Source organism: Radiomyces spectabilis (assembly GCF_025331425.1).
Source record: "Radiomyces spectabilis strain NRRL 2753 chromosome Unknown BYT42scaffold_7, whole genome shotgun sequence".
In the NCBI taxonomy this organism is placed as follows: Eukaryota; Fungi; Mucoromycota; class Mucoromycetes; order Mucorales; family Radiomycetaceae; genus Radiomyces; species Radiomyces spectabilis.
In genome coordinates, this window is record NW_026251932.1 from 1,567,457 (window position 1) to 1,587,719 (window position 20,263).

The 20,263-nt window shown below is 44.2% G+C and overlaps 8 protein-coding genes across 8 annotated transcripts; 5 read left to right on the forward strand and 3 right to left on the reverse strand.

Annotated features, from left to right (window-relative positions):
• Positions 1–50: 50 nt before the first annotated feature.
• BYT42DRAFT_497197 (nucleotide-diphospho-sugar transferase) lies at positions 51–1,511 on the forward strand (the record flags this gene model as incomplete). Its single annotated transcript, XM_051564478.1, has 4 exons — positions 51–822; positions 888–985; positions 1,022–1,203; positions 1,262–1,511. 4 exons carry the CDS (start codon positions 51–53, stop codon positions 1,509–1,511), a joined length of 1,302 nt encoding a protein of 433 aa, XP_051423276.1.
• On the reverse strand, positions 1,504–2,506 carry BYT42DRAFT_362914 (uncharacterized protein). The gene is made up of 4 exons (XM_051563234.1): positions 2,245–2,506; positions 1,998–2,180; positions 1,798–1,916; positions 1,504–1,705 (listed from the first exon to the last, which is right to left on the reverse strand). Exons 1-4 carry the CDS (start codon positions 2,423–2,425, stop codon positions 1,607–1,609), a joined length of 582 nt encoding a protein of 193 aa, XP_051423277.1. The 5' UTR covers positions 2,426–2,506; the 3' UTR covers positions 1,504–1,606.
• On the forward strand, positions 2,213–3,837 carry BYT42DRAFT_362909 (uncharacterized protein). Its single transcript, XM_051563233.1, has 5 exons — positions 2,213–2,924; positions 2,990–3,022; positions 3,079–3,210; positions 3,274–3,362; positions 3,437–3,837. The coding sequence occupies exons 1-5, from the start codon at positions 2,455–2,457 to the stop codon at positions 3,751–3,753; spliced, it is 1,041 nt and encodes a 346-aa protein (XP_051423278.1). The 5' UTR covers positions 2,213–2,454; the 3' UTR covers positions 3,754–3,837.
• Positions 3,838–5,541: 1,704 nt separating this feature from the next.
• Positions 5,542–6,772, forward strand: BYT42DRAFT_363014 (uncharacterized protein). Its single transcript, XM_051563235.1, has 5 exons — positions 5,542–5,892; positions 5,966–6,140; positions 6,200–6,327; positions 6,390–6,476; positions 6,557–6,772. Exons 1-5 carry the CDS (start codon positions 5,631–5,633, stop codon positions 6,679–6,681), a joined length of 777 nt encoding a protein of 258 aa, XP_051423279.1. The 5' UTR covers positions 5,542–5,630; the 3' UTR covers positions 6,682–6,772.
• A 759-nt stretch (positions 6,773–7,531) lies between these two features.
• BYT42DRAFT_572319 (uncharacterized protein) lies at positions 7,532–8,461 on the forward strand. The gene is made up of 4 exons (XM_051568590.1): positions 7,532–7,805; positions 7,897–8,046; positions 8,130–8,204; positions 8,295–8,461. Exons 1-4 carry the CDS (start codon positions 7,587–7,589, stop codon positions 8,322–8,324), a joined length of 474 nt encoding a protein of 157 aa, XP_051423280.1. The 5' UTR covers positions 7,532–7,586; the 3' UTR covers positions 8,325–8,461.
• Positions 8,462–8,477: 16 nt separating this feature from the next.
• On the reverse strand, positions 8,478–10,145 carry BYT42DRAFT_546563 (uncharacterized protein; the record flags this gene model as incomplete). Its single annotated transcript, XM_051565891.1, has 5 exons — positions 8,478–9,380; positions 9,445–9,723; positions 9,791–9,891; positions 9,960–10,005; positions 10,080–10,145. The coding sequence occupies 5 exons, from the start codon at positions 10,143–10,145 to the stop codon at positions 8,478–8,480; spliced, it is 1,395 nt and encodes a 464-aa protein (XP_051423281.1).
• A 227-nt stretch (positions 10,146–10,372) lies between these two features.
• BYT42DRAFT_598902 (FAS1 domain-containing protein) lies at positions 10,373–13,060 on the reverse strand. The gene is made up of 3 exons (XM_051570973.1): positions 12,538–13,060; positions 12,116–12,475; positions 10,373–12,041 (listed from the first exon to the last, which is right to left on the reverse strand). Exons 1-3 carry the CDS (start codon positions 13,025–13,027, stop codon positions 10,459–10,461), a joined length of 2,433 nt encoding a protein of 810 aa, XP_051423282.1. The 5' UTR covers positions 13,028–13,060; the 3' UTR covers positions 10,373–10,458.
• A 4,837-nt stretch (positions 13,061–17,897) lies between these two features.
• Positions 17,898–20,261, forward strand: BYT42DRAFT_572326 (uncharacterized protein). Its single transcript, XM_051568591.1, has 5 exons — positions 17,898–18,169; positions 18,264–18,463; positions 18,537–18,928; positions 19,001–19,293; positions 19,426–20,261. The coding sequence occupies exons 1-5, from the start codon at positions 18,034–18,036 to the stop codon at positions 19,845–19,847; spliced, it is 1,443 nt and encodes a 480-aa protein (XP_051423283.1). The 5' UTR covers positions 17,898–18,033; the 3' UTR covers positions 19,848–20,261.
• The last annotated feature ends 2 nt before the right edge of the window (positions 20,262–20,263 follow it).

The following is a 20,263-nucleotide window of genomic DNA, read 5'->3' on the forward strand; positions in this document are numbered from 1 at the left end:
TTCTTTTATTGCAAACGCATCACTTTATCTTTTTCCCTCATTGATCGTTTATGAAATCCTCACCCAAGGACAAGTGCAAATTAGCTCATTCTATTGATATCAATGCCCATGATGATCACATCATTGTCACGCCCTCCAGAAAATACGCGCGTGTGGTCAAACGAATCACACGGTTCTGTCTGTCTCCATTGTGGATCTGCGGTGCCGTGATCTTTCTTGGCGGTTGCCTCGTTTACAATCATCAAAACCGGTTTATAGGCGCAACGGATCTAGCCAACCAAGCGATTGGCCTTCCCTCCTTTTTACCGCCTGACTATGAATTCCATTGGCACGAAGCGATCCACGACAGTCCCAATGCATCCGTGAAAGCCGCTTTTGTCACCATTGCCCAGGAATCCGACTTGTATAAACTGATCGCTTCGGTCAAGGATATTCAAGATCGATTCAACGATCGTCACGGCTACCCTTGGATTGTGCTCAGTGACAAACCGCATTCCCTCCGATTTCGCGAGCGCATTCGCCATCTGATCAAGCACGGAAGTGTCTACTTTGGCCACATTCCTCTTTCACACTGGCATGAACCGTATTGGGTGGATATGGAAGCCGCCGAAATATCCATGATGGTCGCAATCAATGAAGAAAATGTTTATGCCAATCGGGCGCATTGGCGCAAAAAGACAAGATACAGCGCCGGCCTGATCGCTCGCCATCCGTTATTGAGCCATCTGGATTTTATATGGCAGGTGCATCCAGGAAGTGAATACAAATGTGACATTCTCATTGACCCTTTCGCGGTGATGCACGCCGACAATAAGAAATTTGGTAAGATACGTGAAAAAAATCAGCACTGGATGGAGCCCAAATTGACACTGGAGACCCTGGTTTAGGATTCGGTATGTCGCTCTTTGCATCCACCAGAGACAAGGATCCTTTGTGGGAAAAGGTGCTTGAATATATTGAAAAGAATCGTCACACTATCCGACCCGTCAAGGACAGTCTGTACTCCCAGTTTGTGCAGCAGGATGATCTGCCGATGTCAGAAATCAACCAACTTCAAAGCCAAGTAGGCGAATACTGGGGCAAATACAACGGCGCCGTGTTTTTTAACGATTTACTGGTGCTGTCATTGAGTTTTTTGCGATCACCTGAATATCTTCACTTTTTTCATTTTCTCGATCGACAAGGTGGCTTTTTCAATGAAGCGTAAGTGTCCTGTTGCTGCTCTTGGGAGGAACGTAGCTCATCCATAGACATTCGGCAGATGGGGCGGAGCCACGTTTCCGCCTTTGCCTTCCCTTGGAGCCGGACTCTTTTTGAATCGTAGCGAATTCTACTATATGAGCGAGATTGGCTATACACACGACATGATTAACAGTTGCCCTTACAATTCCGCTCGCCATCGGTCGCTTCGATGCACTTGTATTCCCAATAATTTCGGTAAGACGAGTGGATACTCTGTTCACTGGAATGTTGTTTTCTTATCATCATTCCTCTTTTATTCATCAAGCTGAAGAAACCGGCGGTTGGGCTGCCATGGAACTACATCGCTAAAGGGGTGTTTTTCTTTATTGTTCGTGAATGGGGTTATCTGCCTTTTTCTTTCTGTCTATGCAGCTGCTTTCTGCCGTTCCAGGGCCGCGACATGTGTTTCCATCGTCGTCAGGATATCATCCCAAGAAATAAAAATCTCGGATAGGGTATTGATCTGCAGTTTTTGTCACAGTAAAAGGTTGATTAGAATCGGACGGATGGTCGGGGGTAATCATGAGAACAATGAGATGAGCTATTTTCACTTACGACGCCGTTATATGTATCCATGGTACTGGAAAGTTTTTGAGTGGTGATGGCAAGTTGTTTGGCTTGTTCTGCGTGTGCGACTTCCAAACAAGATAGTTCAGCGCCCTGTTTCTCCACCACTGAGATTTTTGTTTGATGAGTATTTTCGGTTTGGCATGCTGAGAATGATCCATTCAAGAGTATAGTTTTTTTTCAGGTACCTTCGAATTCCGTTCCGCTCACGACATGTTCCAGTGACTTCACTTGTTTGATATCTGCCGCAAACGTTTCCAACTCATCCTGAGCTGCCAGCACGAGTTCGAGTTTTGTTTCGGGTGTTAATAGAGCGTGTTCCATGGCGAGCGATGATTCGTTGGGATTTAGCAGCTTCGCATGTGCGTCATCTAGGAAAGATTGCGAGCAAGTGAGAAACTGACCGGAATGCTTCTGTTGGTACTCAGGGCGCACATTTGTCCATAAATGCTTGGAGGGTTTTGTTGTTTTTGTAAACATTGTTCAGTTCGCTTTTCAGAGCATGCACTCGTTTTAATAGTGTCAGTTGTGTATCACGAGAAAGATGCGAGACTTGTTGACCGACAAGAATATGCTCCAAATGACGAAGTCTAGCTACAAATCCGTGCTCATCCATTGATTACGCCAAGGTGTTGAGAAAGAGTGATGGAGAAAATGCCAATGGAAAGCCAAAAGAGAAATCCTGCTATGCAAAAGACCCTCCAATCCCAAAAGCGGGCTTTTCGTGACTGTAACCGGACGGGTCCTCCCATCTGCCTTTATTCCAGCAGCGCGTTTCGCATAGATCTCTCTCTTGATCCCCGCTCCTATTCATTGCCACCCATGGGCAAGTCAGTCACGTATGCTATTGGTTTTGCCAAGGCATGGCCGTTTGCAGACGAAATCTGGGAAGAAAAGAAACGCTTAAAAGCCGCCCTCGCCAACGATCAAAAAATCGACGCAGCTCACGCTTCGCTCGAGATTGCCGACCTGTTGATTGCCCAATGTGAGGATTTGGAATCTCGCAACGACCACCACGACTATGATACGGACAAATTCCTTGAGGAAGCCTTGAGCTACTGTGACAAGGCGCGCAGAACATTTACTGCGGAACAACACCAAGCAGGGCTATCAAGGTACTGTAGCAACTTGGATACACTATACCGATTGTTGGAGTTTCACTGATCCCACTACTCTACAGAGCCTACGAACTTATGGTGCAATGCTATCAGAGGTTTGTACCTAATACACAACGAAAGCTCCGGTGTCCTATGTTAACTGTACCACTAGGTTATGCCAGTATGAATCGGCCATTGCGAAGGGCCGATCGTTGTTGGATCTGTTGCAACAACAATTGGGACACAACAACCCTTCACTGCAAGCTGCTTTCAAAAGTCTAGCAGATGTCTACTTTAAGCGAGGGTAAGTCCTGTTGTTAATCTACGGGTGCACTATCATGGGTGTATCTCACATTTTTATTTACAGGCACGATCCTTCTCTATCCAAATTCGACGATTTCGAAAATGCACGCAGCTACTATTTGAAAGAACGCGCTTTGCTGGATATAATGACAGGTACAACGGCAAATACATGGTTAATACTGATTCAATTGATTGACTTTTTTTGTTTCACTGCATCGATAAAACAGCCGAGGATGTGGACGGGGACCCCTTGGTGTTATCTGATCTAATTCGATCTTCCAACTTTAACCTGGGGGTGATTGAATCCAAGTTTCCCGGCGGTGAACAAAAGGCCGAGGAATATTTGGTGTTGGCTGTGAAGCAAGCACAGCAACTGGATGATATCGAAAACGAAAAACGGGCGTGGTGGGAACTCGGCAATGTTTTTAGGAAACAAAGAAACCTCGAACGATTGCTCCAGTGCCAGAAAAAGGAACTTGATCTGATCACCACCCACGACTTTAAAGACGATGAAATTCCTTGTCTAGTAGAATGCGGTAAGTAAACCCAAATAATGGCAAGTGGGTATCGAAAATGCTTTTAATGCATATATTTTATCTCAGTGAAAACTTATTTGGAATTGGACAATTATCCCAAATGCTTGGATTTGTGCAGAACCATTCGAGGTAATTCGAGAGAATCAAGATCGATGGTCTAAATTGGGTTTGTAACGCTCACCTTTTCGTAATTAGCACTAGAGGATTCAGAAGATAATGCTATCGGTGTATGTATCTCAGAGTAGCAATGTTGTCGCTGGAGAGAAGGATGTTATTCACCAAAGACATTCTTATTAGTCATCAACGGTCGAAATGGTCATCTCGATGCAAACGGCCAAACGGGAAATCGATCAGCTGCCGTCTACGCCAGATGGATCCAATTCACTAGAACGAGCCAGGCTATACTATCAGCTCGGTAATGTGGAGTGAGGTCCTTGTTACTTTACCGGGCAGGATGGACTGATCGTGCAAATGGTTTCCATAGCTCACGTCCAGTTTGAAAACTCAATGATCCAAGTGGCACTGCGTTCAGTGGATGAAGGACTATCGAATATGGATGTGGAAGCCTCCATGTCAGAGGATCTGTCGGCAGTATGTATCGATTTTCTACAACTGAAAGCCGCTTGCGTATGGCAACTTCAGTCCATGGTAAGCGAGTCGAATAGGGAGGGCCGTTTTCTATTTCAAGCAATAACTCTAAGTTCTCCATAGTCCATGGTCGATTTCGAAGCTCTGAACAAACAAATTTTGCGTCTGGTGAGAAACAAAATCACTCATTTCAAGCAACGGCTGGAACAGTCCATGCTGGTCTTTGAAAGGCTTATTCGTATGTATGACTATTACAATATGGGAAACGACGCCGAACATTGGCGCAAAGTCGCAGACATTGCAGAAGAGCAATATGAAAATGAGGTATGACTTGAATGCGCCAAAAGAACGATGTGCACTTGATATTGACTGCGTGGAAACCAGGATGAGGATGAAATGGAGATTGAAGAAATTGAAAAGAAAGTTTGGCCGTATCCTCTTAAAAGGAAACGTGAAACGGAACCAGTGGTGTATCCTGTCAAGGTAACAAGAGTGGACGCATGTTCATTGTCAGCGCGAGGTAACTTTATCATTCTTCAAATAGATTATTCGAACGGCTATCCCGCTGTACGGTAAAATAGAGACAATGTATATTCCTTCACGGGATAAATCACACACCGTGGAATGGCTCATGGAAGAAGCATCTAAAAGGACGTTTGAAAAGTATGGAGTTGAGGTATGTTGCTATTCAAATGGAAAAAACCATGACAAGTGACCTGACACGATACTGGATATTGCGTGTTTTTTTAGCCTAACATTACACACTTACGTGTCAATGGCGCCAATTTGTACATCAAAGACTTGCTGAAAGACGTGATTCCCGATGAAAAACAAACTGTGGACATGGTGATCGATGGTAAAAAGAAAAAACTAAAAACACTGTCGCTTGAATTCAAACGAATCGTGCTGTAGGGTTCAAGAAAAAGACCTTGCAACAACTGTACGTCAATATATGTAGCCGATTAAAGATACCCGTAAAGGAGAAGATTCTGATGTGCTTCAAGCATGCACAAGCCGACTCTCTTCCTTTATACTATTCCGGTACGTGATGCCTTCTGTTCTAATCATTTTTGGCTTCTGCCCCACTCACACCTCGTTGTGTATATCTAGAGTTGACCCCCGATGACAGTGCCATGGTTCGCGAATTTCTGCGGTTATGTCCGCACCTTACCTACGTATCACTATCCAATAATCTTTTTGGTATAATCAGTCTTACTATCGCCTATGCTTCCTTGTCACTGTATTGAAACATTTTTATTGGTTAGATGATGAGAGTATTCGAGCCATTTTTCAGGGAATGACCATTCCGTCTCGTCTGGATCTGGCAAGCAACCGTTTAACGGTGGCGACCCTGGATTTCCTTTGTCAACATGCCGGACCGACGCTCACCAAACTGTGTATGAGCAATAATAATCTAGGGCCTATGGCGTTACAACGGTTACCCGATTTATTTTCCGCGTGTACATCTCTGAAAACTTTGGAATTGTCCTCATGTGATTTGGGAGATTACATGCTTCTCGATAATACGACTATCGAAAAATACAATCAAATGAGATTAGGTCAGTACTCAAAAGGATTTACCGGTACGTATGAGCGGCAAATGCTCACATACCATTTTCAATTTTTTCACAGATGATGACGCGGTGCCTGTAGAACTGGATATCAGCCAGAATCATTTTGATGGAGATATGCTTTCTGGGTGGACGCCGTATCTGGTCAAGTTAGGCCGCATTCAGAAATTGCAATGTCGCGGCATCACCACCGACAGTCCGTGGGACACCCTTGGACTATTAAGTGATCTTCCGTTGTAAGTCGATCCCTTGTCTTTTTCGATACGATGGTTCTCATTTAATGGAACACGCATAGTTTGACCTCGCTTGATCTCGATGATACCGCTGCGTCATCGTGGAGCGCATCGGATTTGCGAGATATTTTGCAAAAAAGCATTCACCTTGAGAGGTTGAGTCTCTGCAATTGTTACCTAACCCCGCAAGGTACGTCTGTGCAAACATAATCTGCGAAAGTAGAAAAGTGAGTGCTTATGGCAGTTTTACAGATGTAACGACAATTTGTCAAGGTGTTGCTGTCAGCTCTTATTTACGCTGGCTCAGTCTGTCGAATAATCGCAGAGTCAATCTCACAAGTACGTTCACTCGTCGAGATGACGTATCCCTTGCAGTTCTGCTTTGATAAATGGACTCATCAAAGAATGCTTGTCTTTAGTTGCCCAAGCTGTCAATGATATGAACAGTGATCTGACCGCCAATACTTGTGATTGTGGTCTCACCTCACAACATCACCCCGCGTTTTGCCAATGCCGAAATATTGGCGACACAGGTAATTTGTGACAAACTAAAAAAAAAATCGATCCAGAAAGACTGACCAAAAAAAAACTTTTGTAGCTGCACAACTACTCGGCGATATAATGAGTAATGAGATCCGTCCTCCTCTTGAATCACTCTGTCTCGAAAACTGCGGCCTGACGTCCAAAAGTTTGTCCGCCATATGCCAATGTATGCCACATCTCCGCTATTTGAGTATCGGGATGAACCCAGCCCTGTGCCAGAAAATTGAGGATATAGATCGTCTTCTTGACACTCTCATTGAAAGTCCACGAGTGCGACGCATCGAACTTGATGTCGACAAGGTTAGTTGTTCGAAAAGGCTCGTTTGTTTTTTACAACGGTCACTAACGAACGAGCAATCACAGGAATGGCGACACTGTCTCAAAAGGCTACCAAAATCAATACCACATGTGTTTTCGTGGCCATCCGAAACATTTCGACTAATACGGTTGGACTCCCTGTAACTTATCCTCACTGAATCAACTCGTGTTCTTGCTCTTACCTGATTGTATATATAAAACATCCAATTGACTCGCAAAAGTGTATGTTTCAACAAAGAGAAATACCAGATACAATGTGTAAAGAGGGGAACGATAATTGGAATATCGCATGATATATCGAATCAACGCTAAATCTGGCTGGAAATTGCTTTATCGTTGAATCGAATAGATGCACAATGTAGTTGACCGAAGGGCAAGGAAGATGAGGCAAAATGTCGTGATATGCGCGGGAACGACAAATTTCCCGAAAACTCAGCGACTTTTATTTAAATTTTTACAATATGAGAGGGGTGACATCATTTTGTGACTTGGTTGAATCAAGGCGCGATTGTCGGGGCAGTGTGTGAACAAAACATCATTTTGAGACGAGTGGTTTAATTATTTGCTTACACTAAATCACATCGACCAATGGCATTTCGCACGACGACGAGCCGTCTTTTGAACATGCGCCTCGTGGCGGCCCAGCAACCCATGTTAATGACCCGTGCGCAATCGACTTTGCACACCGGTGAAGTTGTCGAGGATCCCCAGATTGGCGATTACCCCAATCTTCCACGCAACAGCAACCAAGTCCGTGGTCCTTACGGCTGGTGGGATCCCCAAGACAGACGCAACTTTGGCGAACCGGTAATTTGAAAACACCAAGCTCTTTTTGTTTTTCCTTAGCTTCCAATTTATTCGTGACCATGCTGACCCCTCCTCCGCCTTCCCCCCATAGCTTCATGAAGAAGACGAAATTTTCAGTGTTTGGGGTCCTGATCTTCACACCTACAGCCCTTACAAAGCATTGGCCCAGTTGGGCTTAGCGGCTCTCATTACCGCCGGCTTTGCTGGCATTGTCTACAAAACATATCCCGACCGCCCTGCTGTAAGTTGCATGCCACGAATTTGACATGAAAACGGAGAAAAAAAAACATATGCTCATCATTTGCATGCCTCGATTGCCTTTAGGTTCAACGTACATATCCCTACGATGGCTTGAAGGCCGAATTAGGTGCTCGTGATAACGATATCATTACGCGTGGTGTAAGTGATTTGATTGACATTGAAGTCGCGCACAAAGACCATGATAAGGAATGGATCAATAGAAAGATGCTTACTCACTTTATTGAATAGGCCCGTGTTGAACCCGCAGACGAAGAATAGATTATGCAACCCATACAATAAAAAAGAAACAAAACGGACCATGAGATTATTTATTTTCTGTTTTTTTTTTTGGTTTTTTTTCCTGTGCTCGGCATGATATGATCTATGAATATACAGTGATTGCCGTGTCATTTGCGTGCATTTTACATAATTTTATGCGTGGTGATCGGCCCCTTCTTGAGATGGACCGGGTGAGGTGGGATGAATCGAATCTTGCGGCGTCCAGTTTTTCCCACCTGCTAAAAGTATGGGATTGTCAGCAACACTTGTTCGTTTGTTTTTCTTGCTACGACGTCTTGATTTCGGCAGTTCGCCGTCGGACGTTGTCAAGTCTTGTTGGGGTGACATCGTCATTTCCAGTGAAGTAGGACGAAGGGAACGACGTCCACCAGCGACCGAAGCACGATACTGATCATAATCCAATTTTTCGGAAGAGACGTTTGATCCTTTGCGTCCATCACGCAAGGCAGCCGCTGATTCCTCGGTGGAGGCGGGAGCATGGGCCGGCGCAGGATACCATGAGGTGCCTGCTTCCACGGGGGGTGGGATAGAATCCGGTGGAACATAAGTCTCGTCATGGGTCGTTGGTCCCGCAATGTCCAGCGGATGCACAGTGTTAAGCAGCGGATTAGATGGCGACGAAGGAGTAGCGGCCGAAACACGTTTCCCTTCACTATTGGCGGAAGTCTCCGCTATTGACGTGCGCTGTTGAGCTTCTTGGGCTCGGCGACTCTTTGTAATTTCAGCGTACAATCGCTGTCGGTGCTGGTACAGTTCTTCTTCCTGTCGCTTGGATTCTTCCAATGTGGGCGAGTAAGCGGGAGGCGGTGGCGTTCGGTTTTTCTCACGTTCACATTCTGCGGCTTCTTCTTCATCGCACCGTCCTTTCTTATACGTTCCTCCTCGTCGGAATGCCTTGGCAGCGAGAGATTTCATCTTTCCAGTCAGTTTTTCTTCGCTGGACCACCGATCTTGCTCGCTTATGTTCAAGGTCGGTTCCGGGCTGGATACTTTAACCAAGCGGTGGTATCGCTGAATGGCCAATAAAGATAATGTCTAAAATGCATGAATTGAGTAGATCATATTTTCATCCGCGTTCAAGTGAGAATCACATTTTTACCGATAAAAAACTGAAAAGAGCCCAAGAAATTATACGCTGGGCGGCAAAGTGAGACCATTGGCCTTCACAGTAATGGTATGCTCTGGTCAATTCGGTATTATCCTCATAGCCTAGATTCCACCAAAAGATATACGACGGTTGACTTTGCACGCACCAATGCATTAAATTATCGTGGTAATGCAGCGACAGAACAACGATATGCACCAGTCCGATGACCGTTTGAACAAGCATAAGCAACGACAGACCAATGGTATAAATGGTCACTCCGCGAACCCATCGCTGTATACACAATGTGCAAATGAGTAACGGGGTTGGCAATCGAGCTAAACAAACAACCTTTGCTTACCGTTACGGTTGCATAAATGCCAAAGAGGCTGTACAAGCTGATGATTCCCGATAAACTCAGGTAGGCATAAAAATCTGCCATCCGTAGTCGAACGACCCAATCTACAAACAATATGTGCGTAGGTTATCCCTATCTCAAATTCTTACAAAATAAATATCAAGCAGCTTACTGTATCGATAAGTAATGTCAATCGCCACCAATGCAGGACCAATCACCTACAGAAATATTTAACCAAATCACTGCTCTTAATCCATGTAAAACAACCGTTGATTCTATTTTTCTTGCATACCACGAGCGTTATTTCTCCTAGGAGTGCATATGTACGCGCACTGTATCTATTCAGCCAACCAAACATTGGGAACAGTAGGGTGTGGAATAAGGAATAATAATGATAATAGAAAAAGAACAAACCAGAAATCGAATTTGTAAGAGGGCTTTGTGTTTTCCCTTGCTTTCAAAGAATCAAGGGGTTATAACCCTCAATGGATTTTTAAGACATGGGTAGAGATCATCGCACACAGCTTTTTGGAAGACGTCCCTTGTTATTCAATGAGCATTTTTTGTTTCAAATCATTATTTTTTGATCATTTGTAAAATCAACAACGCGATGGAAGGCCTTTATTTTATGCACTCGAAAACATTAAAAAAAAAAAAAGATACACTGATTTTTAGATGGAAACTTGACCTTCGCGACGTCGTTGGTACCATTGCCAGGCATAATAACCTGCGGCAGCCAGCAAGGCGACGCCCAACAAGACACCAATGACGATCAAGAGCACCTTCCACCAAGGGAGACCGTAGTGGTCCTCATCGTATTGAGGAAGCAACACCTTATCGAGAATAATGACACCACCGCCATTGGAAGCCCGGCCTACATTGACGACATCGGCACTTTCTTTGATTGTGTTCTTGATGTACGCACTGTAACCTCCGGTGACACCTTTGCGAATAACAACGTTGGTGCCTTCCTTCAGGGTGGGGAATTCGACCCCGTCAACCGTAATATCCTTGTGGAGGTTACGGTCACCTTCATCCATCGCCATATCCAACACCCCGTTGTTAATCACCAGATCCAAACGGGGAATGGCCATAGGGATGATATGGAGACGCGCAATGTCGAGCAATTTGTCGGGGTTTTGCAACAGATGGGTAAAGTTCACCTTGGCAAAAGCGCGGTCGCTGGGAGCCAGGATCGTGTAAGGCTTGCCATTGATCTGATCCAACACTTGATTGCCGAGCTCGGTGCGTTCAAGTAAACCCAAGATGCTGTTGGCGCCTTCGGCTGAAAGCATGTCACGGTTGGACACTTCCAGGGTGCCCGGCAATTGAACGCGATCGATCTTGTGAATGACACCGTTGTTGACGAGAATATCGGCTTCAGTCACTTGAGCGATGACGGTTCGATCACTGCCATCGGCGGCTCCGCTGCCACGCACAAAGAAACCGTGCTCGGTCTTGTTCAGGTTAATTTCGGGTCCGGCCAAAGTTTCTTCGCGGTGCTCGCCGTCCTCGGTTTCGTTGGAATAGTAGAGTTGACGAACGACGTGGAATTTGACCACGGATTCCAATTTGCTTTGTGACTCGGGCTGCAGCAAGTGCTTGGTGAGAAGTCCCAAGCGACCGAAGGCTTCATTGGTAGGAGCGAAAATGGTAATGCCCTTGGCCATCTTGACATCGTCGCCAGAGTTGGAAGCATACAGCGAGGCGACAAAGGTGGAAAGGTCCAAATTGACCGGCAATCGACTCAAGGGATCTCTTGGCATCACGAGCGCTCGAGCCACAGGATAGATGATGCTCCTGTTCGTGGACACGGGTTCACCGGCGGTTCCAGCACGACCAAACTGGATGGATTGCTTGACCATACCAACCTTGTCTAGGAAATGGTCCTGGTTGGTCACATGCACGCGGATGCGTTGATTGGCTTCAGAGAGATGATCCCCGGATTCGGTCTTCAAAAGGGCGCCGTCGATCAAATCCGAAGGGGCGTAGCGGCCTTGGATGATGTGATACTTGAGCCACGAAGGAATTTCATTGAGAGGGATCAAACTTTCATCGAGCGCTTCGTTGGGAGGAGCGACAATGGTGTATTCCTTATCGTGATCAATTTCATCTAGATAAGAGCCTAGACCGTGTTCATCAAACAGGGAGGTAAATTTAGTGGCATTCATGCCAATCAAGGTCTTGCGGACACCGAAATTTAAAAAGTCCTTGTTCTTTGGGAGAATGGGTTTTTCCAGGAAATGAATGACGCCTGCATGATTTCGAAGAACAAACGGCAAGTCAGTTTAAGGATCGTGTGATCGTGTCCAAAAATGGAAAACTTACCATTTGAAGCCAAGATGTCGGTGCGGACAATGTTGACATCATTCACGGTAATTTTGCCGTCCTTGTTGACCACGACTTGCAAGTCTTCGCCTTGCAACGTCTTGTAGTTGGTTCGACCATCGGGGAAGTCTTGAGCGTAAACGATCTTGTCGTGAATCTGATGTTTCAACAGCTGGCTAAGATCGTGTTTGCCACATTCATGCATCAAGTAGTTCTTCTTGACCGTATCTAAATCGCCCAGCACGTCTTTGCTGACAAACAAGGTGTAGCCTTTAGCTTCCTTGATGTCTCGAGTCAAGTCGACTTTTTCAACCAAACGAGAGAATTCCAAGAGATCGCGATCGTCGGATAACGTAGAAGCTAAGTGTGTAGGAAAAAGCATTAATCATCGGTCCAACGCTCGTTGGCCAATGTACACATACCAAGATCGACGGGAGGGGTCAAGATGTTCTTTAGTGTATGAACAACACCGCCGTCATTGGCTAGCAAGTCGCGTTCAATGATTTCCACATCGCCAACGTAAAGACCATCACCCTTGCGGACTTTGAGTTGCTGCGAGACGTTGTGTTCCGAAGATAATTTGGTTTGTAGCAACTGACCATCATAGAGATCGTCGGATGTCAGAGCTACGGGCAGAATATGGTACAAAAGTTGCTCACGCGTGACTTTGCGGCCCATCAGATAGTAAGAGGTAGCGTCTTCATCGCGTCTTTCAAACGCTTCATTGACGGGAGCAAACAGTGTGGACACCGATCGATGCTTGAATTCTTTCATAAGATCATGGCGTTCCAAATGTTGTACGAGAATTTTGAATCGATGATCATTGGAAATGATGTCGATAATAGTGTCTGGCTTGCACAGACACAAAGGTAGCACGATCAATAACAGATAAACTAGATTTCTCAACATCATGCCGTGCCAAGAAAAAGAAGAAAGAAAAAAAAAGAAAAAGAAAAAAAGGATAAGCGAAAAAAAAAGTGCCGATGTCTGGTTTTTGCTTTTTTTTTTCTCCTCGTCAACTTGGGAAAAGCAGCAGCTTATTTTTGGCATGATGTGGTCAAACTACGTCACTGTCGCTTCATGCGCGCATCGCGTTGTTGTGTCTCAACTTCCCGGTTCCCTCAATGAGCGGAGGCACAATCCACGGTGTCCATGCCAGACGGAAAAAGTTAAATCTACTATAAACTCCGTGGCTGACAATGACGGGGCGATATCCGAAAACCCTGGCTCCATTGTCCTCGATCAATGCTATTCGATTCAAAGAAACCGGTTCTTATCTTGTGAAGAGGTGGGCGTAACATGTTGTCACTCATACGTCGACGCTTTGTTTTTGGCATGTCTGTGTCGTTTTAAAAAAAGACAAGGCGGCATAAAAAAATGGTACAAATATTTGTGTTATCTGTAGTCGATCGACCCGCCATAAGCCCGATCGCAGGAGCTCACTTGCGTAATTTGTTGTGTTCCAAAAGCGTGTGCATTTTTTAATATGTACAGCTCTTCTCTTTGTAAAAGAAGATACCTTGTTCCGTCGTGGCTAAACCACAACCGCCATCCGGCCCCCAATGGGTTGCCCTATAAAGTTTGTTTCGGATCTTTTTCGAATCACTGCTGAGAAAAAAAAATCTCTCGTAATTTTCGCATTTATCTAACAAGGTCTTTTTTTTTCCTCCGTCGAGACATTGGGTAACAGTTACATAAGTATTTCTGATGCACAAGTTTTCAGAAAGCACCATCCTCTAGAACATCATCCACTTCCATCTGTAGCTTGGGTCATGAGTTTGAAAAAAAAATCCTGGCTTTTTTATATTTTTGGTCTTTCAATCTCCTCTGAATAAAAAAGACCCAGGCGTGTCCAAATGTCAAAGCGGATAAAAGCCGAATTTATCCTGACTCAACCCTGAGATTGCTGAAGCGATTTTTCAAAATGTGCTCTGGCCATGGGTAATACGAAAAGTTTTAATCTTGTACGAAGAATTGCCCTGTGGTGTGGCAATGGTGATCTTTATGCCTAGTTTCTGACGTTTGCTGAGCACTGTCTACATCGTTATAACGACTCACAGTCGTAACGTGTGTGAAATATATAAAAGTTTCGTTAGTTGTTACTTATAAGTTGCTCTCAGTCTTTACATTGGGTTGTTGTTCGAGGTAAGAGCCCTGATTTGTTTAGTACATGAGATTTAAGATCTAGAATATCCAAGGATCTCAGTGTCCCTATCAAGAACAAAGAAATGAGAAATGTAGAATCGTAATTATATTCACAGAAAGTAACAGATCCTGTGTATATGCGCACCATGACTGGTAAGCTTCCATCGGCCGAGTTTTCCCAGAATTTTTGCTGCTGCGCCAACGTTCGAACTAGGGATTGATGGCCTTATTGAGTTGGCGAACCAGAATCAGTTGCCAAAAGTTTTCAGTTCGTCTTGGGAGAGAGATGATGAGTTTGTGTGATTTCCATGTATCGATGCTGACGGCGAAGTGTCCGAGTATTGGACCAGTGTCAGTTTCCCATGTTCGATCCTTTATTATGATTCGATCCTTCTGGGGTCATCAGATTCAACAAGTCGCATATGGAACGTTGGACATTCAATGACAACGATAGGTATTTCGATGCGGGGGACTCGGTGATCTCCAGTAGATTCAAGGGATATGCAATGTCAATTTGATGGGTCCACATAGAACGACAAGGTGGCATGCGACCTTTAAGTTACTGTCAGTGGTCTTTTAATACAACATGGAGGACGGCGCACAAGGCTTTGGATATTATGAATTCAATGAAAGACAGCAATCGATTCTCTAAAGAAAAATTCGAGCAAAAAAAAACTGGTATTATGAATCTATGTGGTTAACGCATCGGCGCAAAGTAGGCAAACAGTCCGAAAACAGAGACAAAGGCTTTTAGTAACACAGAATGCGCCCACAAAGAAAGGCTTGACATATTTGCACACAATATTCGCATACTTAAAAGGTGTCAATTAGTTTGCGAGATAAATGACGGAATCTGAAAATAGAACTTACCGACAAAATGCCTTGGTCCTAAGCTAGGGGCCGTATCCTCTTGCCAGACACTGGCAGAGGGCCGTATAAAAGAATTCAGTGTAGAATTGATTGATTTTAGAAAGATGGCTTCCAGAAGACGTGCATGAAGATGATGACTATGGGACGTTTCTTTTTCCGGCGGCGTTTCTTGCGTCGAAACAGGATGATGAGTAGATTCGAAAACAAGCGAGCGAGATACGAGAAAATTGAGTGGATACGAGAAAGAATCAGGCGGATACGAGGAAAAGCGAATGAAACGAAATCCTTTTCGATGGAAGTAAGGATATTATATGTTTTTTCTTGTAGTTATTCCAGTACTGGCGCTGATGTAAAAAGAGGGAAAAAAATTGATGAACTGGTTCGTATCATGACAATGAGCATTACAGTGTGCGGGAAGTTATTGGTACAAGCACAAAAATTGGGGTCCATTGGAATTGGTACCTTGATTGAGCACTGATTTACCACAGAGTTCATCAGAGCTACAAATGTCCAGCAATATACCGTATCCTAGCATAGTTTACTGTAAAGCTGCACAATAAAGACGCTTCGTTTATCAGTAGCCCACTATTGCATGATAAACTTTACAGCATTCACACCGAACAGATCCGTAAAGGTGTCAAGATGATTTCGGGAGATGGAACCTTAATCATTTCCGCGTTTCCCAAAGTAGAAAATCGGATCACCAAAGGTGTCCTAAGTAACAAAAAGAGTGTATGTGGGGAGGTGAAAAAGAAATTAAAGCAGATTCCCTCAAAGCAGTATTCTCTATTGGGGTCACTCGCCCCAAGTAGAGTTCCTTATCGGGGTCGGTTCATTCGTGTCAGTCAAAGCTGTGCCAGTTCAACTTTTATTTTAGCCGGACTTTCTTCATTTTTTTTTCTTGTCCCATTACAAACGACCGGCAACATCATGTATGCAAATGCTTGACAATTACATAATCTGTTCCTTCAGACAACACTATTTTTTGACTCTGCAAGTTGTCATATCATTTTTTTACGGCACAGTGGGTGAAAAAATGGTCCAAACCTATGCGCTGTTTTTTCACGTTTTCATTAATACCGCAGCTTTTTGCTGTATACTGTCCGAATTTAAAGCATATTCTCTTGCCTTTATTGTTGCGAGATCCCGGTGATCGCATCGCAATTCGCGCATTGCATTCACCATTTCAACATGAGCAGTCGTTTTGGACCATTTTTCAATAAATCTGTAACATCAATTTTTGCGGATAGAATAAAGGCCGGTGAAATAAATATACGAGCTCCATTAGCTCCATATTGCATTCGGGGCATCATGAGCGAATCTGGCGACCGCCATCACACTGCATCTTTTTTTTTTGAGCACGTTTTTCATAGTGCCGCGACTTTCTTTTTTACTCATAAAAAAAGAGAATTCTTTTCTCTAGTCTGTCCCAAAATCCTGAGCATTTTATTCCATTACATGGATCTTCTTTGGACTCAGATTACGCAAGAGGATCAGCAGTGGCGTTTTTCAAACATAGAGAGTGAGGAGAGAAATCCGGGAAAAGCTACATTAAGCAACTGAAATTTATGTAAAGCAAACATCAGCTGCCCTATGCGAAGTCGATATCCATGCAAACTGCAATCTGCGGTAAGCTATTCCAGGTATCCTCTGAAATCTAATGTAGCAATGTCATCGATGCAACTGAGGATGTAATGTTTGGTGAAGAAGGAAGAATAAAGATCGTAATCAGAAAGACATAAGGTATGTTGAAACGACTTTTAGTAAGAACTAAAGGGAAGGAAGGATAAAATACGAGATATGAGTCATTAGTTCTATAATCTATGTCTGTTTACGGTCAATAATGGATCATTATATGCATTTATAAAATTATAAGAAGACATCTATCTTGTAGATAGCTCTTATGAAAGACGAAAGATCAATCGCAAAAGGAATGCGTGATTTAAAAGATTTCATTCCTTGTGCTGTTCGGCATTTGTGACCAGATGTGACCAAATTCACAAATTTATGAATTATACTTTTGTCTCTTCTTCTCTTTGTTGTATCACTCAATCACTGGAGCTTGAGTGCTCCTCGTACGAACCCAGCAGAATTATTTGTTGAAAACAGAAGAAAGAGGACAAACCGATAGAAATAGCGCAATGATAAATGGCATTGTTACCAAATATTTGTTAGTCAGCCGACAAATTGCGAAAATGGCGTTCCGGATGACAAGCTGCGTATGCTAGAAAACTAATGCCTCAAGATGCCAGCAAAAATGCTTTTACACAATAGAGGCTGATCACAAGGATTTTTGCACGGATTGGCAAAGAATGACTCTTTATCAAAACCGGCATTCCTCACTTTTTTTATGACGCCTTCTACTGCCACCGTTTCAGGTTCACTTTGGGCCACTCGCAGTGCAAAAGGCCTGGTCGGATCTTTACCTTATTTGGTTTTGATACAAGCCGGCATAAAATGCACTGTGCGGAGCCGATTACGCTTTGCCAGCGATTCTGTTGGCATCACTTGTCAAAGCGCTGAAAAAAGTAAATATTGATGCACGGCAACCTCAATCAAGAAGAACAAATACAGCGCCATCACCCCCAAAAAAGGGCCGAGCGCCATTAAATGAAAAATAACAACAAAGCATGGGCCAACTAATCTTGGGTCAGGGTCAAAAGTCCACAGTCAGACGCTTTTAAACATTGCCGCAAATAAGTGTCCTACGACAAAGCAACAAAGATATAATAGCTATGGCCACGATAGGACGCCAAAGTAGCTTTGTGGATCGGTTTTATTTTTCCCTGCGTTGTTCGGCCGGAACAGCGGTTTCCGTTGGATGTGAAAACTAAGCCACCCCTGTTCATTGGACCGGCCACCTTCTTCTTCCTTACTTGTCGTATTTTTCGCAGAACAAGTCCATGGCGATGGTCAGTTCGGCCCTCGGTCCCGATGCTTCAAAATCTCGGAAGCGTAGTTCTTCGCGTTCCTATAAAGAATCGAAATCTAGTCGATATGAACGCAAACTGAAGAAAATAAAACTTAAAGTTCGTTCCGGTATGTCGTCTTCTTTCCTTCCGGTGCGCTTGACTGTCACCATGCTCAGAGATAAAGCTAATGATGCTCTTCTGCTCCTGCGTTATGCATTCAGAAATCGACTTGTTTGACTGGCAGAAATGGCGGTTTCATGAACGTGATTATTGGATTAGTCCGTTTGTCGATGTGGTCCCCCGCATCGATTACCGAAAGATGTCCAAGTCCGAATTTATCGATAAATATGAAGCCAAGAATGTGCCCGTGGTTATTACACATGCCACCGATCACTGGAAGGCAGCGAATTGGTCTGAAGAGGTGGGGAACTTTGGCATGGTTTATCTGGCACACACTAAAAGGCAACTCAACTAAAACCAGCTTTGCATCACAGTACCTTTTGGAACAGTATGGATCGCATCTATTCAAAGTGGGCGAGGATGATGATGAGAATAATGTGTACATGAAAATGAAACATTTTCTGCACTATTGCAAGCATGAAGGCAAGCGGGACGATTCGCCTCTGTATATTTTCGACAGCGGATTCTACAAAGATCGCCGAAAGCGAGCTCAAACAAGCTCGTCCAATGATGAAGACGATGATAATTTAGCGAGAAAAAAGCAGAAAGCCGACTCTAATACGAAATCGACCAGCGGCGGTAACGGCTTAATGAATGAATACCAAGTCCCGAGTTATTTCGCAGACGATCTCTTTCGATGGACAGGAGAACGACGTCGTCCACCGTACCGCTGGTTGGTCATGGGAGGCGCTCGAAGCGGAACAGGGTAAGTATCCATCAAATTTGGTAGATCATGGTTTTAGATTGAACTTATTTTCTTTTCCTTTTTCGGCGCCAGTATCCACACAGATCCTCTGGGGACCTCGGCATGGAATGCTTTATTAAAAGGACATAAGCGGTGGTGTTTGTTTCCTCCGGGCACACCCAAGCACATCATTGATCCGCCCATGAAACCGTATGATCATGAAGGCGTTTCATGGTTTACCAAAGTCTTTCCCAAATTTCAAGTGCGAGATGATTTGACGGACAACCGAACATTGGGCGAGAAACTGGGAATGGTCGAGGTATTACAGCGACCCGGGGAAACCATCTTTGTGCCTGGTGGTTGGGCACATGTGGTCATCAATCTGGGTAAGCTGAGGGAGATCATGCAGAAAATGATGCAAGAAAAACAAAAAAGGGAGGCCCCGAATAAGACGGACATCAGGAACAGGAACGTCAAAAGCTGAATACTGATTTGATCATGGGCGTGAATTTATGTAGATATGACCATTGCTGTCACTCAAAACTTTTGCTCCCTCACGAACGCCGAGTATGTGTATCTGTGCACGCGCCACAGTCGACCGAAACTGGGTGCCAAGCTTTTCAATAAGATCCAGAAGTTGGGTGAATTGTATCCAAAGGAGTTTGGAGATACCGCTGCCAAACTTCGTACCCTTATCTGTGTCCCACAAATTCCACCCAGCAGTAGCGGGTCTTCCAGCTCCAGCTCGTCTTCCTCGTCTTTCACTTCGTCCTCGGATATGGATTTGTCACTCGCGGTCCCGGCTCGACCCAAGAAACTCGTTGTGAGTTCCACCGAATCAGAAACCGATCTCAGTGATGGCACTTGTATGTGCCATAAATGCAAACGCAGAAGAAAAAAACAGGAGCGAAAACGCATGCTGAAAAACGGGCTAGTCTGAAAAAGAAAAATTCTACGACCCACAAGACCGTACGACAGATTGTTGCTAATGACATTCAGCTTAATTCCTCATCTTCTTCTTTTCCCCGCCCCTCCCCCCAAGTCTCCACCTCCCATTTGTTTAGTCTAGATTGCATATATTATCCATTTCATGTAAAAGTACTTTTATATTGCTCATGCAATCCTTGATAGAGTTCCACATCTGTAAAGAAATCAATGCAAATTAATCATCAAGATACAGTTTTTTATATTCCTTCCTTCTCGCTTTTTTCCTCCTCCCCAAAAACCATGCGTCCCCCTTGAAAACAAACCTCGATTCCCCGTTGTATGCAGGGTGACAACCTAACCCGCCGCAATATCTCGAATTCAATGTTCCTTAAAAAAATAAAAAGAAACAAAGAAGAATAAAGTGCGCTG

Coding starts and splice junctions, on each gene's coding strand:
- BYT42DRAFT_362914 (XM_051563234.1), bottom strand. CDS start 2,425: ATGGATGAGCACGGATTTGTAGCTAGACTTCGTCATTTGGAGCATATT. Junction 1,917..1,997: donor GAGCGGAACGGAATTCGAAG/GTACCTGAAAAA, acceptor CAAAAATCTCAG/TGGTGGAGAAACAGGGCGCT. Junction 1,706..1,797: donor TGGATACATATAACGGCGTC/GTAAGTGAAAAT, acceptor CAAAAACTGCAG/ATCAATACCCTATCCGAGAT.
- BYT42DRAFT_572326 (XM_051568591.1), top strand. CDS start 18,034: ATGGCGATGGTCAGTTCGGCCCTCGGTCCCGATGCTTCAAAATCTCGG. Junction 18,464..18,536: donor CAGCGAATTGGTCTGAAGAG/GTGGGGAACTTT, acceptor TTTGCATCACAG/TACCTTTTGGAACAGTATGG. Junction 19,294..19,425: donor ACATGTGGTCATCAATCTGG/GTAAGCTGAGGG, acceptor GAATTTATGTAG/ATATGACCATTGCTGTCACT.
- BYT42DRAFT_363014 (XM_051563235.1), top strand. CDS start 5,631: ATGACCATTCCGTCTCGTCTGGATCTGGCAAGCAACCGTTTAACGGTG. Junction 6,328..6,389: donor TTGTTACCTAACCCCGCAAG/GTACGTCTGTGC, acceptor GCAGTTTTACAG/ATGTAACGACAATTTGTCAA. Junction 6,477..6,556: donor TCGCAGAGTCAATCTCACAA/GTACGTTCACTC, acceptor GCTTGTCTTTAG/TTGCCCAAGCTGTCAATGAT.
- BYT42DRAFT_572319 (XM_051568590.1), top strand. CDS start 7,587: ATGGCATTTCGCACGACGACGAGCCGTCTTTTGAACATGCGCCTCGTG. Junction 8,047..8,129: donor CATATCCCGACCGCCCTGCT/GTAAGTTGCATG, acceptor GATTGCCTTTAG/GTTCAACGTACATATCCCTA. Junction 8,205..8,294: donor ACGATATCATTACGCGTGGT/GTAAGTGATTTG, acceptor TTTATTGAATAG/GCCCGTGTTGAACCCGCAGA.
- BYT42DRAFT_362909 (XM_051563233.1), top strand. CDS start 2,455: ATGGAGAAAATGCCAATGGAAAGCCAAAAGAGAAATCCTGCTATGCAA. Junction 2,925..2,989: donor CACCAAGCAGGGCTATCAAG/GTACTGTAGCAA, acceptor ACTACTCTACAG/AGCCTACGAACTTATGGTGC. Junction 3,023..3,078: donor ATGGTGCAATGCTATCAGAG/GTTTGTACCTAA, acceptor CTGTACCACTAG/GTTATGCCAGTATGAATCGG.
- BYT42DRAFT_598902 (XM_051570973.1), bottom strand. CDS start 13,027: ATGATGTTGAGAAATCTAGTTTATCTGTTATTGATCGTGCTACCTTTG. Junction 12,476..12,537: donor GACCCCTCCCGTCGATCTTG/GTATGTGTACAT, acceptor CTACACACTTAG/CTTCTACGTTATCCGACGAT. Junction 12,042..12,115: donor CGACATCTTGGCTTCAAATG/GTAAGTTTTCCA, acceptor GAAATCATGCAG/GCGTCATTCATTTCCTGGAA.